Here is a 19,181-nt window from a genome sequence, read left to right on the forward strand (position 1 = left end):
GGCAGGTGAAACTAAGAGAAGAGGCCAGAGCCTCAAAATTAGAAGGAGCAGATTTAGGACTGAATTGAAAAGGAACATCTTCACCCAGAGAGTCGTAAATCTATGGATTCCTTGCCCAGTGAAGTAGTAAAGTTAAGATAGTTTTTTTTTAACAATAAAGGAATTAAGGGATACGGTGGGAGGGTGCCTAGGTGGAGCTAAATCCATATAAAGATGATCTTATTGATTGATGGAGCAGGCTCAAAGGGTGAGATTAGAGTGGTGCTGGAAATACACAGCAGGTCAGGCAGCATCTGAAGAACAGGGAAATCAACATTTCGAGCAGGAGCCCTTCATCAGGAATGTACATAATCCTCCAACCGGTCTGTGACAGCATTTGTACTCCACATGAGGCTCCTCCCATCTTTCCTGATCTGACTGTGTCCTCATAATAACCGTCTATTTCCTTCTCCTCATATGTTTATCTACTCTCCAATTAAATTCTATTTGGTTCCACTATTCCTAGTTGAATGGAGTTCCATACACTCATCATTCTCTTGGCAAAAATGTTGCTCTTGTATTTGCTGTTTCAGGTTCTGAAGAAGGGTCACTAGACCCAACATGTTAACTCTCCATAGATGCAGCCAGACCTGCTGAGATTTTCCAGCAATTTCTGTTTTTGTTTTAGATTCCTAACATCCAAATTCCTTTGGATCTTTTGCAGAAATGTGACCTAGTGCTGACATAGCTACCAGCACATTTTGGGAATTTCCTCCCAGTGAAACCATCAAACCCCATCTTCACGGAACGGAAACGTTAGGCCAATGAATGGTTGTAAAAATGTAGAATGCAGAGTTTAGGAGACAGGAAGTTCTTTACAATAGGGATTCATTTGCTGATGCTCTCCAGCCCCTTCTCACTCCCCATTCAACAGGAAAATGATCCAGAAAGTGTCTGGCCTGTTTAAGTCATTTAACTGTTGCTTTGCACAATCATTGATGCCCACTGATGGGAGGAAAACTGCAGCTAAAAACAGCCATTTCATGATTAAAACACAATTGGGAACTTTCTCAAACTGCTTTAGTAATTCAGTAAACCCTGAACAACACATCAATTGAAATCTCTTGCCTTCACACATTGGCTCTACATTTATCACTTTAATTTCTTAATAGAAAATCTCTAGGCATTTTCTTTTCTAGATTTTCCCTCTTGCTCCATTGTTTTATAACTATATAAGAATATTAGATAAGGTCGTCCGTCATATGTGCTGGTCTTCCCTTCACTTCAGTAGTCTGGGATTAGCAATGTAGATATATCATTGACTTGGAATGTGGAATATAAGGCTGGAGGGAAGGAGGGACAGTGCGAAGGAAAAGGCAGAAGACAGGAAAAAGGATGACAGGGAGTTGGGAAGGGAGTGGGGAAATTGGAATGAGGGGGAAGGGGATATGGGGTGAATAGGAGAAAGAGTTGGAAATGGGAAGGAGCAGAGGGAAGATTTCTGTGGTTCTTGAAATGTGGTAGTAATAATGATGGAAGATTGTATGTGGTGTGTGACATTATAGAAGAGGTGACACTTCACATATAAAAAGAATACTACAAGGGAGCTTTTGTTGTTGGGAGTAATGTTTTTGGACTGAGAGCATTGAGATAGGGAGGGGTGGACAGAAATGGGAGTTGTGGAAAATGTAATTATGACTGACAAGTGAGTGGGCATTCACAACTTTCCAAAATACTATGAGAGGTCCCTGCCTTCTGGGACTGATTCCTCAATGTCTGGGAAAGATGTGAGGGAGATAGATAAATTACAAGAGTACTGGAAGTGATAGGAGAAGGGATTTCACAATCTGAAAAATGCCAGATTATGATTACATTATCAAGCTCGTAATCCAGTGACATTGACTGAACATCAAGCAGAACACTTATAATCCCATTTCAATTCACAACATGACAGAATTGTTACAATATAGCGGACACTATTTGGTCCATCATGCCTACACAGGTTCTATTCCCTAGCACCAATCTGCTGCCTTTTTCCCATATCCTTGAACACCATTACCATCCAAATAATTATTCAATACCCTTATTGAATGCCTCAATTGAACCTGCCTCCATCACATTTCCAGGAAGTGCATATGACACCCTAACTGGTTACTGTGTGAAAACATTTTTGCTCGCATCACTGCTGTTTATTTTACTTTAAACCCATGCCCTTCCAAACATAAATTCCTTCATGATAGGCAAGAGCATCTCCCTGTCTAATCTATCCTAATCTAATCTATTGCTCATGATTTTGAAAACTTCTGTCAAATCTCCTTTAACCTTCTTCTCTCCATGGAGAACTGTCCCAACTTCTTCAATCGATCCTCATAACTGAAGTTACTCATTCCTGGAATCGTTCTGGTCAATTGCTTCTGCACTCTCTCCAGTGCTTCAGTGTCTTTCCGATAATGTGGCACCCACAACTGTACACAATACTCCAACTGAGGCCTAACAAGTGTAATCAATTTAGTAAATTTTCAATGGAAAGCAAATATTAGTACTGATGGTCATAAAAGCACAAGATTGTTATAAATTGTCATCAACTATTGACATGGAGGAAAGGGATACAAAAAGCATGTTTCTGTGGGCACACATCAGAAATTTGAATGCGTAAAATTTCCAACCATTCAAATAGTTATAAGCAACATGTTACCTGCATATTGGTATGCTTTTTCAAGAGATAAAGCATTTTGTTGGATTGACTCCACAGTAGGAATTCTAAATTAAGGTGATGAATAACAAATCTAATACATTGAACACTACACTAAGATCAATAATGTTATTGTCCATGTAATGGTGGCTGTTTGGAGTTCTCACCATCATGAAAATTTGGATGTTCTTTACTTACCACCATAATATACCGAGGTCTGTACTGAATTGTACCAAAAAGGCCAAGTATGACAACAATGATGTGCAAGAAGTTTGCGAGAATGGGAGCCCACTGATAGCCCAGGAAATCAAAGATCTGTCTCTCCAAAGCAGCAAGCTTAAAGGGAAATGAGAGAACAAAAATGAGTCAATTATTATCAACCACTCTTTATAAAAACAAGTAAGAACTTGTATCAATGTTATACAGTATCACATCTCTCAAAAAACTATCCCAAAGTGCATTAAATACAACATAATTTAAGAAAGGTGGTAAGGACAAGCCACGGAACTATAGACCGGCGAGCCTGACATCAGTGGTGGGCAAGTTGTTGGAGGGAATCCTGAGGGACATGTATTTGGAAAGCCAAGCTCTGATTAGGAATAGTCAGCATTGCTTTGTGCAGGGGAAATCATGTCTCACAAATATGATTGATTTTTTTTTGAAGATGTAACAAAGAGGATTGATGAAGGCAGAGCGGTACACATGATCTATATTGACTTCAGTAAGGCGTTCGACAAGGTTCCCCATGGGAGCCTGCTTAGCAAGATTAGATTTCATGGAATACCGGGAGAACTAGCCATTTGGATACAGAACTGGCTCAAGGTAGAAGACAGAGGGTGATGGTGGTGGGTTGTTTTTCAGACTGGAGGCCTGTGACCAGTGGAGTGCCACAAGGATCATTGCTGGGTCCACTACTTTTTGTCATTTATATCAATTATTTGGATGTGAACATAAGAGGTATAGTTAGTAAGTTTGCAGATGACACCAAAATTGGAGGTGTACAGCGAAGAAGGTTACGTCAGATTGCAACGGGAAATTGATCAGACGGGCTGATGGGCTGCGCAGTGGCAGATGGAGTTTAATTTAGCTAAATGTGATGTGCTGCATTTTGGGAAAGCAAATCTTAGCAGGACTGATACACTTAATGGTATGGTTCTAAGGAGTGTTGCTGAACAAAGAGATCTTGGAGTGCAGGTTCATAGCTACTTGAAAGTAGAGTCGCAGGTAGATAGGATAGTGAAGAAGGCGTTTGGTATGCTTTCCTTTACTGGTCAGAGTATTGAGTACAGGAGTAGGGAGGTCATGTTGCGGCTGTACAGGACATTGGTTGGCCACTTTTGGAATATTGTGTGCAATTTTGGTCTCCTTCCTATCAGAAGGATGTTATAAAACTTGAAAGGGTTCAGAAAGGATTTACAAGGATGTTGCCAGGGTTGGAGGATTTGATCTATAGGGAGATGTTGAATAGGCTAGGGCTGTTTTCCCTGCAGTATTGGAGGCTGAGGGTGATCTTATAGAGGTTTATAAAATCATGTAGGGCATTGATAGGGTAAATTCTAGACTCCCTGGGATGGGAGAGTCCAGAACTAGAGGGCATAGAGGATGAGAGGGGAAAAGATATAAAAGAGACCCAAGTGACTTTTTCACGCAGAGGGTGGTGTGTGTGTGTGGACTGTGCTGCCTAAGGAAGTGGTGGAGGTTAGTACAATTGCAACATTTAAAAGGCATCTGGATGGGTATATGAATAGGTAGGATTTGGAGGGATAGAGGCCGGGTGCTGGCAGGTGGGACTAGATTAGATTAGATTCCCAACAGTGTGTAAACAGGCTCTTTGGCCCAACTAGTCCACACCGACCCTCCCAAGATTAACCTGACTAATGCACCTAACATTGTGGGCAATTTAGCATGGCCAATTCACTTGACCTGCACATCTTTGGACTGTGGGAGGAAACCAGAACACCCAGGGGAAACCCTGAAAGACACAGGGAGAACGTGCCAACTCCACACAGACAGTCATCCGAGGCTGGAATCGAGCCTGGGACCCTGGTGCTTTGAGTCAGCACTGCTAACCACTGAGCCATCGTGCACTGGGATATCTGAATGGCATGGCCAATTTGGATCGAAAGTCAGCTTCCTTGTTGACCATCTCTATGGCTCTGTAACATTACCAGGCCCTAAAATGGTTAGACACATACCCATGATTGAGAGACAAAATTAAGATTTTGAACTCTACTCAAGAAGCCTCATCTAACACAATTTTAGAAATTTTTGTAGATATTCATTAAATCGGCTTTTTATATTTGATGACACATTTAATCCACAATAAACAATTCCAGAGTTACAAAATTGGTTTGAGTAATCTGAAATGAAAACTATAGATGTGCACCTTTGTAATACCATTTCAAATTACAGAGTAAATCAGATCAATAAAAATCTAAACTGATCGCTATTTGATAAATACATCCATTTTCAAAAAGCAAAATAGTGTCCTCTGCCACAAGGGAATGTAGAAATGCAGACAAAAATAGAACATTTCACAATCTGTAGATACGGACTGAATTTTTGAGTTTCTACTGTTCATCTCAACCTTGCAGAAAAGAGGTCTGTTACAAATTAATCAACTTTAAACAATAATATACTGCAGGTAGATTTAATAAGCTGAGGGTTGGACAAAGTGCTGGCAGGAGCAGGGGTGGGATGAATTTGGGAGAAAAAGTGTAGAGGCTCAAAGTGGAAGGTATTTTAAAGGGGACATCTCCAATGCACAGAGAGCACCTCCCAAAGGAGGTACCATCCCCTTCCTTCTCATTGGTTCACGTGCTTCGGACAGAGCTTGTTGCTATATTTCCACTCTGAGTCCACTTGGGTGAATGTGTTTAATTACACTTCAACACCTAGAGAATGTTTGTTAACAATGATCTCATTATTGTTAATCAATTTTAGCATTTGGGTATTGTGTTAAAATAACCCTATATAACATGCTGCTTAATCACTTGGATATACCCTGTCTATAAAGCCATACCAAACTTGTTTCAAATTTACTGACACTATGCCGTGCAATGGGGGAAAAAACACTCCCAATGCCACCCTCACCCTGATGGCCACCTTTGTGTGTGGCTGCATCAAGCTGTGCGTGGATCCCCCGTACGCAAACTCCAAGTGTCACTACGTACTGAGGTTCTACCTGTCCCCAATGTTGCGAAGGGTGGGCCTGGCCTCGCTGCCGCGGAACGCTCCAAGTAGTTGGACTGTTCCGTACCACCTGTCCTTCGTGGAGAAATTTCTGAAGAAAAACACCTTTGACCACAAGTCCATCAGGAAGTGGTCAGCACGTAGCTTCCTTGAGACCCTTCGGGAAAAAGAGAGGACGGATCCTGTTGAGTGGTTCCCTGAGCAGACTGTCAAAGCCATTTGGCAGAATGCCTCATCGCCAGAAGTTTCCAACAAGCACCAAGACATGGCTTGGCTGGTGGTGAGAAGGGCTCTACCTGTGAGATTATTTATACACGCCCGGACTCTCTGCCGCACCGCATGCTGCCCTCGAAGCGGCTGCGGGGGGGACGAGACTGTCACACACCTCCTTCTGGAATGTGCCTATGCAGAGGAAGTCTGGAGAGGAATGCAGTGGTACTTGTCAAGGTTCGTCCCGAGCAGCGCCGTGACGCGGGACTCCGTGCTCTATGGCCTGTTCCCCGGGTCGCACACCGAGACGAGTATCAACTGCACCTGGAGGATCATCAACTCAGTGAAGGACGCTCTCTGGGTGGTCCGAAACCTGTTGATCTTCCAGCTGAAGGAGTTAACACTGACTGAGTGTTGCAGACTGGCACATTCCAAGGTCCAGTCTACGTGTTGAGGGACGTGCTGAAGCTTGGGGCAGCTACCGCCAAGGCACGGTGGGGAAAGAGCTGTGTATGTAAATGTGGACATATGTATGGCATTACCTAATGTACAGTCCATCAAATTATTTTATGAATATTTTATGAATAAAGTATATTTTTGAAATAAAAAAAATCTCTGCAGTGCAGAAAGAGGCCATTCAGCTCAACGAGTCTGCACAAACCCTCCAAATAACATCCTATCGAGACAAAGCATTCTCCTCAGACACAGGCCCCTACCTCATCCCCATAACCTCCCATTTCCCATAGCTAATCCAACTAACATCCCTGGACACTACAGATAATTTAGCACCACCAATCCATCTAACCTGTGGAACGAACCACAGCACCTGGCAGAAATCCATGCAGACACAGGGAGAACGTACAAAATCCACACAGACACCCAAGGGCAGAATTTAACTTGGGTTCCTGGTACTGTGAAGCAGCAGTGTTAATATCTAAATTACCATGCCACCCCCATTTATTTCTCTTGATCGTTGAATAATTGTCACAACCAGACAAGGAGGTCAATTGACGCCCCTGTTTTTAATGCATTCAGTTTCTAGCTCTAGGTTTCTAACTATTTTTAGCACACAACACATCCTACATCAAATGAAACCCAGGTTGCTCATCCAAGAATGAGGGAGCTCAGTACAAGCATTTCTTGAGTGAAAGAAACAGAAAGTTTTATTGTCTACTAACCATGAGAAAACTTTTAAAAAAACACATCAAAATCACACACACACAAATATCAGTACAAAATCTAAAAACATGGGACCATCCAGTACAAAATGGAAAATCAAGAATATACAGTTAAAAGTCCTGAGAGTCCCTCAGGAATAAGGTTTAAACTGAACTGCAGTTTATTAATTGATGACTTGCACCCTCTAAAGTAGCAAAATTTATAGATAACTTCGAGTTCTCAGTAAGTCATCAGGTGCTGTTTTTGAGAGCCTGAGAGTAACAAAGGGATAGGGAGTGAGAAAGAGAGAGGAATCCTTCCAATTCTGCAGTTACAAATCCATCAATTCTCTGTCTCTTTCTCACTCTCTTCCCAAATGCATAAAATACACTTCTTTTGAATATTCCTAGATCTGAGCATATTTTCATTTCCCTAAACTGGATAACCCCTAAACAACTTTCATCTCAGTAAGGGAAATTTTCAAAAAGGTGTAAATACAGATCTGAATGACTGATTCCAATAACTTTGATGATATGGGTTTGTTTCAGGTCAAACAGAATAATTAGATAAGACTGATGGCTGATGCAATTTTAACATCCAAAGAATCCACTGTGGAATTGTGGTTGGTGAAGATGGTAAATAAAAAAACACAGCCTTGGGAGCACTCTATCAATCAAGAAACTCATTCCAATATGCATCACAGAACTGGATCTGCCGAGGCAAGTCCAATGAACAAGCATGGGCTTGACACAGCAAAATGCCTCATACAAGCTGACAAGTAGCCATTGGGAAATCAAAATGTTCAGTGTGAGCTCAAACATACTATCAACACGCATCAGTTTGAGATCCTGGATCCTCATGAGTGTGTGGATGAATTTACCCATCCTGCACTATCGGTGGAGAGTATGTTTGATAGAACTACGTGCCACACACAGGGTAGAGGTGGAAAGGTGGACAAGCCTTTGATCATAAGAAATAGAAATAGTAGGCTCTTTGATGATTCAACATACTTCACGTCCACTTTTCTGCCCTTTCAAACATAACCTTTGACTCTCCTAATGATCAAGAATCTAGCTCTCTCAGCCTCAATTACATTCATGGACTCTACCTTCACAGCTGTCTATGGCAAGGAGTTCCAAGTACCGACAACCCTCTGAGAGAAGAAAGTCTTCCTCATCTAATTGGTGTCCCTTTATCCTGAGACTGTACCCTTAGATACTAGAATCTCCCTTGAGGGGAAACATCATCTCACCATTTATCCTGTAAAACTCTTTAAGAATCCAATAAGTTTCAATGAGATCACCACTCGATTTTCTGAATTTTACTGAGTAGAGTCCTAACTTGTTTAGCTTTTGCTCAGAAGACAATCTATCCATACTAGGGATCATCCTAGGGATCTTTCAAGATGGTGGCAGGGTAGGAGGAGGCTAAGCCTGGAACTTGTTCACTTCCTTAGGCTTTCTTTCTATTTTTTTCCTTCTTTTTGCTTTTGTTCTTTTTTTGTATTCTTTTTTCTTAGTTTTATTTTCTTTTAAGCCGGGAGAGTGGTGGGTGAAGCAGCATCAATGCCAGGACGAGCCAGACAATGCTCCACCCCAGCCCAGGGTCTCCCAGCGAGCAAGGTACAATTCCTAGGCTGACTACCCAGATCCTAATCTGCGGACTAGGCTGAAGCTCCAGGTCTGCAGCTAGGCCCAGGTGCCTGAAGGATGATAAATGTGGTCTCGGCCCAGTATGGTGGTCTTGCCTCACCATGACGGTCTCACCCCCATGTGGAGGGCTTCTTCATCTTCAGAGTCCAGGCATTACAGAGGCCTGGCAGGTGGTCTCATCCAGAAATGCAGTCTTGGCCCAGCATGACGGTCTTCTTTGGTGGAGGCTTCCAGCCCAGTATTCCAGTGACCTGGCGTGACGGTCTTGTCCCGCTGCACCTTCAGGATATTCTATAGTTCCTTAATTGGCTTTTGCAAAGCCCAGGAACTGTGATGAACTTTATCTTAGTTTTACTTTTTTACAATTATTATGTATGATTTCTGCAAATGATATAGGCACCATTGCGGGGTGATTTATAAAATCTTTCATTGTATTTTTCATGTAGAAATACACATGACAATATATTTCTATTCTAATCTAATTTCTACTATATTCTCTAAACTGCCTCCAATGCAATGATATATTTCCATAAATAAGAGGACCAAAACAGCTCACAGTATTCCAGTTGTGGTCTCACCAACACTTTGCAGTAAGACTTCCCTAATCTTATATTCCAACTCCTTTGAAATAAGGGCCAACATTCCATTCATCTTCCTGATTACCTGCTGCACCTATGTGCTAGCTCACAATGTTTTGTGTTCAAGTACCCCCAAATCTCTTTATATTACAACTTTTCCTTTCCAAAATGAGCGACTTCACATTTTCCCATGTTATATTCCATTTTCCAATTTTTTTACCCACTTACTTACCTACCAATATATCTCTATAAACTGTGTGTATCCCTCTCCCCGTATCTGCGTGGGTTTCCTCCGGGTGCTCCGGTTTCCTCCCACAGTCCAAAGATGTGCGGGTCAGGTGAATTGGCCAAGCTAAATTGCCCGTAGTGTTAGGTAAGGGTAAATGTAGGGCTATGGGTGGGTTGCGCTTCGGCGGGTCAGTGTGGACTTGTTGGGCCGAAGGGCCTGTTTCCACACTGTAAGTAAGTAAGTAATCTAATCTCTTAAAGTAATCTCTCACAACCTGTCTTTCTATCTATTTATTATCAACTGCAAATTTCATATTTACTATATTACATTCACTTCCTTCCCCTAAGTCACTATTTTGTAAACAATTGTGACCCCTGTGAAATCTCACTGGTCACATGTAATCAACCTGTAAAAGAACTCCTTATTCCCCACGTGCTGTTTCCTGCCCTTAAGCCAATTCTCTATCCGTTGCCAATTTACTTCCTCCAACACTGTGGGCTCTTATCTTATGGTTTAACTGTTGTGAGGTACTTTATCAGACACCTTCTGAAAGTCCAAATACAACCTACACATTGATTCTCCACTGTCCAGTCTGGTTGAGACCTCCTCAAAAAATCTAATAAATTAGTCAGACATAATTTTACTTTCATGAAAGCATTGTTATTCTATTTGATTAGATTATGATTTTCAAAATGTTCTGCTATTACATCCTTCATAAGTGATTCCAATAATTTGCAACAATTGATGTGAGGCTAATTGGCCTATAGTTACACATTGCTTGCCTCCCTCTCTCCCTTTTTCTATAGGGATATCACATTGGTAGTTTTCCAATCCTCTGGTGCTTCCCCAGAATTCAACATTTTTGGAAAATTACAAACTAATGAATTCATTATCTCTGTAGCTACCTCTTTAATGATCCTGGAATGTAAACCATCAGGGCCAGGGGTCTTTTCTGCCTTTCGCCTTAATAGCTTGCCTAATACTACTTCTTTAGTGATGGTGATGTTGCTTAATTCCTTCCTGATATTCTTTAGTATTAATGGAATGATCAAAGTATCGTCCACCATAAGGAATGATGCAAAATATCTGTTTAATTCCTCTGCTACTTCCTTGATCCCCCAAACTAATGAATCTATAAATTACTCCTGGGGATATTTCCAATGGAAAAAATTACGTACATATTTCTTTAATCTTTTATTTCTGTGAAATGGTTAAGTCATTTCAACTAAGCAGTTTAATTCCGGCATTAAAAGCAATGTCGAAGGGACATTACAGTGTAATACCAACAACTGTCATTTTGAAAAAAAGAAAATGCTGGCAAAAGTCAACAGATCTGGAAGCATCAGTGGGGAGAGAGCAGCGTTAAAGTTTCAAGTCCGGTGACTCTTCATTGGAGCTGATAGCAGCTAGCAAGAAAGTGGTATTTATGGTGAAGTTGATGTTGTGGAGTGTGAGGGCTGCCTGTGCTAGAAGCACCGTAAATTGGCCAAGGAAGATTTTTATCTGAAATAGCAGCTTCCATAGTCTGCTGTTTCAATTCAAACTATAAGCTAGAGTAATTAGATGCCTTCATAGAAGGACTAGTTTACATGGTCAGTGTGGACCGAAGGGTCTGTTTCCATGCTGTATGATTCTGACTCTGAGTGTGTCCAAGGTAACAAGATTAGCACAGCACACAAAGGATCTTGTGAAACACATACAAAAGAATCCCTGTTGAACACGATGCAAAAATGCAGCTGCTGCTTGTATAAAGACAGTTTGATAAAGAATATCCTTGACTGATAGAAGCCTCCGTACCAGGCTGGTCCAAAGTCATGGGATGGAAGAAAAGGGAAGAATATAAGGAATTTAACTGCATTCCCATGGATATGCAGCCTAAGGTAGTGGAAGTCCCCTTTGGTATTAGCAGGGGAGTACAGAATAACTAGTACAGGAGCTAAAGCCTGGAAACTCAATGAATAAGATGTTTTGTGAAGGCCCAAGGATAAATAATGAGGAGATCTGGTAAACATTAGAGAACATGAGTCAGCCAAATGCTGTCAATGCACTGATCTGCAGTCACATGATTAATCTGATTGGATGTCAATGTAATTAATTAATAATACAATTGGCTTGTAACAGATAAAAGTGGCATAAACCAAATGTATCCAAAGTGTATGTTTCCCTTTGTTAAGTGGAGAAGTCACTGCTCTACCCAGAGAATTTCTCCCCACTGGGTAAAATAATAAACTCTGATGCTTAAAGTGGTGGTAGTGAGGTGAGCAGATAGGTAGATACGGAGCCCAGAGAGAGAGAGAAAGAGATATGAAAAGCGTAGGCTGGCAAAGGGATTATTGACAACTGGTCAGGACAGAAGAGAAGCTGAATAAGTGATAATGAGAGCTGAGAGCAGGAGAGAATGAGTAGGCTGTGGTGAAGCAATTCACATCATGTGATAACAGGACTAAGGGTGGATGAGAATAGGTTGGCTATGCTGAAAGAAACTCAAGTCACGATGGGACCAAGGTTATGGTGGCAGGCGGGGGGGGGGGGGGGGGGGGGGGGGGGGGGGGGGGGAGTGAGTAAAAAACATCGAAGGATAGAATTGGCCTACTATCAATAATCCCCTGAATGCCTAACCCTTTTGTATCTCTCGATCTCAGGGCTCCAACTCCACCTATGCATTCACCTCTTTCCCCCAACCACCCCCAACCTCACCTTCAATATAAATGCCACTTTTTCTCATGAAGTTCTGATCAGTTTTATTGAAGAGTCACCAGCCTGGAAACATTAACTCTGCTTTCTCCCCACAGATGGTGCCAGACCTGCTGAGTTTCTCCAGCAATTTCTGTTTTTGTTTCAGATCTTCAGCTCTTTATTCTATTATAACTGTCATTTTGAGTCCTAGAAGTGCATACTTCATTAGAACTTTATATTAGGCTGATGTTTTAAACAGAGTGAAAAGTAAAATTGAATGTCTTTGTCGTCATAGTTGCATTTTCACTAACATCTATACTTTGATACACTGCAGGCATTCAATTTAGTTATGAGGAACCTTGTGTCGATTCATCCTTTCTGAGCTATGTCATCCATTATTCATTCTCTAGTGTTTGTAGTTATCTATTTGCCAGCAGCAGTGTCAGGTTAGTTCAGAAGAAGTAGGCAAAACTGATGTTGGTACTATTAGCTGGCAGAATGTTTATTTAATTGAAACTACTGCCTCCTCAGCCCACTTCGAAGGTGATTGAAAAGGATACTTGCACTGGCAGTTTTAATACAATGTAGGTCGGGGCAGCACAGTGGCTCAGTGGTTAGCACTGCAGTCTCTCGTGTCTGCGTGGGTTTCCTCCGGGTGCTCCGGTTTCCTCCCACAGTCCAAAGATGTGCATGTTAGGTGAATTGGCCATGCTAAATTGTCCATAGTGTTAGGTGCATTAGTCAGAGGGAAATGGGTCTAGGTGGGTTACTTTTCGGAGGGTCGGTGTGGACTTGTTGGGCCAAGGGGCGTGTTTCCACACTGTAGGGAATCTAATCTAGGTCAAAATCCAGGGATGAACCCTAGTTTCAACATTAAATAGATTATATGTTTGTTCCTAGCAGCATCATGAAACCAGCTGGAGATCCGGTCCCAAACACGGTCCAATGTGTGACAATGCTGTCACTGTAAAAGGTCATTTTATCCTAAGTTTTTTTTTGAAGAAAGGTTGTAAGGCAGAGGTACCAAACTGTCTCTAAGGAAGTAAACAATTTGTGAGGCCTTGGGTTTGTTTTTAAAGTTGGAACAATGAAAGCAGCCTGTGTGTGGCCAGCTCTCACAGATCTCTCACAGGATTTCTGGATTTCTGGTTTTCTTTAGGCTTAGTTTTAAGCAGAAGTCTTTTGCCTCTCAAAAGAGTTGGAGCTTCAGTGAATGTCTCCTAGAAGCTACTTCCTCTGAAATTTCTCTTGACTTTATTTTGTCCTCCTGGTTTGGAGAACTGCATGTGAGAATCTGTATCTGAATTTGCCTTTTTGCTAAGGAGTGTGTTTGTGCAGGTTAGGTGAATTGGCCATGCTAAATTGCCTGTAGTGTCAATTGAAAGGATAAAATGTAGGGGAATGGGTCTGGGTGGTTTGCTCTTCGGAGGATTGGTGTGGACTTGTTGGGCCGAAGGGCCTGTTTCCACACTGTAAGTAATCTAATCTAAGCACAATGAGAGGTAAGCCTGATTCCTGATGAAGGGCTTATGCCCGAAACATCGAATTTCCTGTTCCTTGGATGCTGCCTGACAATGAGGGGTAAGTCCAGCAAGTGACAACAACTGGAAGATGAAATTGCAAAAAGCTTCAATAATAATCACTAGACTTGATTCATTTCTTACAAGTCTATCACAGTCATTATTCTGAAACGAACCAGAAAAATAGGCTTTGTGGATTTCAAAGCCACCCCTAGATGTTATATCTGATTTGTAAGGATAAATAATTTTGTGCTGTGACAAAAGACCAAGATTTCCCAGAAAAACTTGATGTCACATTTATCACATTTCAGCAGTTTATAATCAAGCATTGCCAAAATAATGGATACACATAAACTGTACTTGGAACATCAATGAGACACTCATGAATTTTGGCAAGCCAGCTAGTCAAATGCAAGCAAGGTTGGAAAGAAAACAGTCATGGTGAATACAATTGGCCATGAAAAGTGTAGATTAACATTGTGCTGTTATGTAAGCCTGATGAGATGAAGCTGAAGTCAATGGTAATATTCCACCTCAAAACTGTTCCAAAACAGCAATCCAAAAAGGAGTTGTCAGTCATGTTCACTATAAAGGATGGATGAAGATGGCTTTATGGAATTTCCAACCCCAGGTAAGGTAAAGTCCCCATAGGTCTGCAGATCACAGGGCAGCTTTCATTCCAGAGAGCTTGTGGTGACTTAACCTGACAGTGGCCATGCCTTAAGTGAAGAGAGAGTTTGAGAAGGAGAGTTCTTCTTGGTAACTTTAGTGAATAGGGGAATAGCATCCATGCTGTTGGCATCACACAGTATTGCTGTCCAACTAACTTAGCTAACCAACCTCCTCCACAATATGGAGAGTGTTGTTAAGCTATTCAAGAAATCTAAGATATCCAAGGCAGAATGGGACAGAAGGTAACTATTTGTGGAATGATGTGATTCCAAAATATTTGCTGATGAAGGCGATGCTAATGATTCATATGAAGAAGCAGATTGAGATAAGTCGTTTGGTTTATAAATTGAGGAGGAGGGTGATGTTATTGTTTTTAATGAATGTTCTACTGCTAGGTAGCATGTTTTATCTGTACTCTGTTAAAAATTGCAATAATATAAATTTTGAATATCGCTTTTGCTGAACTTAATACATTTAAATTTAACATACAAAAATTGCCTATGTCTCAAGGGAATTATTATTGCTTAAATGAAAATTCAGTGACAAAAATATTTTTGATTCCTTCTGTTTTTACTTTTGTGAAGAATAGCAGGCAAGAAACATTTCTGGCCTGGCAACTCTGTGTTGTCAGACAAGGTGAAAGGGTGACTTTCAACCCCACAAAAGTATTACTCCTGAAAAAGTCAACCTCATACCTTTTCACTAAAAATGTGCTCACAGAAACTTGATTTTCACATGAGTACATAACATAATTATTTCGCCATGAAAAACATACTAGTTGATTTTAAAACAATGTTTCACACTAACTTTGAAGATACCAAAGCCGTTAAAAAAATTACAAGTACTTTTTATTCACAAGGAATTGTAAGTAAAATTATAGAAAATGTATTAATAGCATCTAATATCGTACAAAAAAGCCATGGGTAACCACCATTAGATTACATTTAAAATTGATAAATCATCATTAAAATTAGTATTGTCTAATAGAAAACATTGACTAATCATTGGATTGGTGACATTGTATTAACCACACATTAATTGTACTAACCATGCTTTATATACACTAATTGAATACAGATAAACATATTTCCCATGTATATATTTACTCAACAAAGAACTAACAGCATTCAGTGAGAGACTTTAGCATTCTGGCCTGGATTTTTCAAACACAGCATGTTAGTTCAGAAACAAACCAACAAGAGTCAGCCATTTAGACTTGCAAATATATTCTGGCATTCGATAAGATGATGACTGCTCTCTGACCTAAATCTACATAGGCAGTGTCCCTTAAAAGCTTTGGTAAACAAAAATCTCACCAATATCAGATTTCAAATTAACAAATGTTCTAGCATCAATTTTCATTTGTAGAAGAGAGTTCCAAATTACTACTGTACTTTTTGCACATAGATGCGATACCTCACCGTACTAATGTGCTGTTTCTAATTTTTAAACTATATCTAGCTCTGGACTTTCCACCTTGGGTAGTCCTAGAATTTTGTTTAGCCGCTTCAAGCACCACCTAGATTTTACCTAATTGCTGAAAATATTAAATCAAATGGTTAAGTATGGGGCGTAAGTTGTTCACATCAATTCTCAAAACAGGATATCTGACCACAGTTTGGACGTTAGGCCCAAATTTCAGCACAGTTAGCCATAGCCATTTACTTTGCTGAATAGCCAGGTCTATTTCCACTCCAGGCCTGATGACAGAGACCTCTTCCACTAATTTCCACAAACAGACAATATTAGGGGGAATGGATCTCTCATAAGCTGAAAGGTCAGGCTTGAAGCATCAATATCAGCAAATCCAACATTAAATTTTTCCAAAGATTTTTAAAGCTATGCAGCATATTTCTTTTTAAATGATAGTCAGCTGCATAAAGCAGCTAACCTGGAAAGTATGGAATTATTTCTCTTCCATTTAAGGAAAGACTAGTTTCAGCTTTGCCTGAAATTCTTTTCTATGAGGTTTCACATGGAGATCATTCACAGAACTAATAATATCAGTAAGAAAGAGTAGATCCTATTTCCAAGTTTCATTTTTTGATTTGTAAAAAGTTGTCTAATTTACTTTTTTTGCACCAGGAAAGTACCTGATTGGGTGTAGCAGTATGAAAAAGTGCTACAATATTTTTTCTCTGGCTTGGCAAACACATGTTCGCAAAGTCCACAATTTTTGCATAACAGGCATTAACTGTTTCAACAGCTAAGTAAGTTGCCAATACTTTAATGCATTGGATTAGATAAAATCAATATATTGATATTCCAATCAGGATTGTTGCCATTTCCTACCCCAATGTGATTAAAATTTGCCTAATTATCTTTTGGTATCTTCTGTGCCAGTGATTCCTGGACAGGGGTGTCCCAGTAGAAGGGCTATGAAGGGCTTATGCCCGAAACGTCGAATTTCCTGTTCCTTGGATGTTGCTTTTCCAGCAACACATTTTCAGCTCTGATCTCCAGCATCTGCAGACCTCACTTTCTCCTTTTTGTCCCAGTAGAAACCTGTCAAAGATTCCATGAGTCCAGCAACAAAGAAGATTTTCATAGGAATCCCATCTCCTTTGATAGCAGTCAGTATGTTGTGTTCAGTAACTTAAATGTTCAATAACACAGCCAAACACTTTGACAGCTCCTGTGAAAGGTGAAGGATATAAGTGTTGGGTTAGGGTAGCAAAAGGCTGATGGGTTAAAGTGCCAGGTAGGTGAAGGGTTAGAATGTTCAGCGGGTGATGTGGGTTTTGTACCAGCTAGGTGAGGTAGGTAGTGTGCCAAGTGGATAAGATGCCAAGTAGATGAATGAGTGGGTTGGGTTGTTGTTCACTGATCTGACAGGTAGCATCAGGTTCTGGAGGGTCATATCAGTGTGAGGACGTTGGCTCTTGTCATGTCTGGGAGAGGAGGGACCAAGAGTGACCATCCTCAGACCTTCCATGAGTTTGCGTGATATACTGTCACAAATGATCTGAACAGGGTGGCCATTTTTCGCTCAGATGGCTTGGATGTGCCCTATTTCAGGATCAGGTTTGCATGGTGAAGAAATGACTTTGGCCATATTTACAAGATTGCTGATAAAGTCAATCTTGGAATGCATGAAACTATAGGATTCCCAACATGTCTCCTTACCAATGAAGGCAAGTGGTCACTCTTGGCCCTGAGACAAGGGTCCAGTCCACCTCACCATACCCTTCTAGGGTAATCTATCTGAAAGGTTTGAGCAACTGCTGAAGTTAGAGGTTTCATACTGCTGCTATACAGTAGCAACAAAAGTTGTGCTCATTAGTAACAGGATAATGCAGTCAAGCCAAAAAGACATTCTGCCTTTCATAAATATGAGTAATGTGGTGTATGAATTTCAGTGCCAGGTATGCAGCCCATACGTCCCATAGCCTGGCAAATCAAATCAACATCATGTCCCTTCATCTGTTCGCAACAAGCACCCAACCCAGCCCACACTTGTAAATTCACAACACACTGTCTAATATTAGGTGTGATGCTGCAATTGAACAGCATTTTCTGGATAATCCTGAATGTGTAAGGAATTACACTAACAACCATGTTAGGATTGTAATGAAGTTGGCAGTGTGGTGTATTTGTGCATACTGGAAGCAACATATTAATACAAGCACCCAGTTCCTTGCAATCAGAAAAAACATGTACCTGCACATTGTCTGTTTCACCTCAGCAATAAAGGTGATTCGCTGGTCAGGTCTCAAGGCAATGCCCTGACCAATCAGAATCATCTGCTTTATTTAAAATTTTAAAACAAACCTGGCTATTAATTGAAATCAACATTAATGGGTACATTCTCCATGGCAATGCCTCTGCCAATCATAGTTGATAGTGTGTTGCTGGAAAAGCACAGCAGAGAAGGCAGCATCCAAGGAGCAGGAAAATCGATGTTTCGGGCTGGAGCCCTTCATCAGGACCTCACTATCTCCTCTACCAATCATAGCCTACTTTCCAATGCACTTCTCTCATGCAGTGCAAATGTTGGTTTTCCCTTCAAACTTGTATTCTTCAACAATGCCCTGTTAAGTGCAAGATGAAGTATTTCAACAAAATATATGAATCTTACAGGAGTCTGAGTAAAGTGAGCTATGGGGAGATTTGTGGCAAAATCAGATGGCAAGTCTGACATCCTACTTTGACAGTGAAAAGATCTGACACTATGTTTTATGATTTGCCGAGCAGGGTAATGAGTTTCTTGCCAGGCAGCAATCCATGAATTGCCAAGTCAGGGGATTATTGCTTGTTAAACACCTTATTAATATTCAGCTTTCCATCTTACCAAAAGTTTCAAACAAACCAGAAATGAAGAAATCTAGCCATCGAAATCAGAGTGGAGTGGGTACCTGTAGCCCTCAGCTTGCTGCTTGCTCATAAGAACCTCCATGTTGGATACTGCACACCAACATCTCAGCGCATACACACTGTATGGCCACAGACATCGGCATTTGATATGTACCACTTTCATGGCACATCACTCGTCCATTTCCCAGACACTTCTGCACTTTTAATGCTGCACCGGTAACTATCACTGCTCAGGGACATGCATCCAGCTCATGTACTGGACCAGGCTTCTCTGGGGTCTTCACTCTGTCTCAGTGCTCACTACTCTCT

General features: G+C 40.9%; 1 protein-coding gene across 1 annotated transcript in view; it reads right to left on the reverse strand.

Annotated features, from left to right (window-relative positions):
* LOC132822752 (sodium/potassium-transporting ATPase subunit beta-1-interacting protein 3-like) overlaps nucleotides 1-19,181 on the reverse strand; it is a 198,143-nt gene that overhangs the window by 127,698 nt on the left and 51,264 nt on the right. The window contains exon 2 of the mRNA XM_060836053.1: nucleotides 2,870-3,007. Coding sequence (XP_060692036.1) covers nucleotides 2,870-3,007 — 138 coding nt within the window. The remainder of the gene's footprint in view (nucleotides 1-2,869; nucleotides 3,008-19,181) is intronic.

Source organism: Hemiscyllium ocellatum, chromosome 15 (genome assembly GCF_020745735.1).
Source record: "Hemiscyllium ocellatum isolate sHemOce1 chromosome 15, sHemOce1.pat.X.cur, whole genome shotgun sequence".
Lineage (NCBI taxonomy): Eukaryota > Metazoa > Chordata > Chondrichthyes > Orectolobiformes > Hemiscylliidae > Hemiscyllium > Hemiscyllium ocellatum.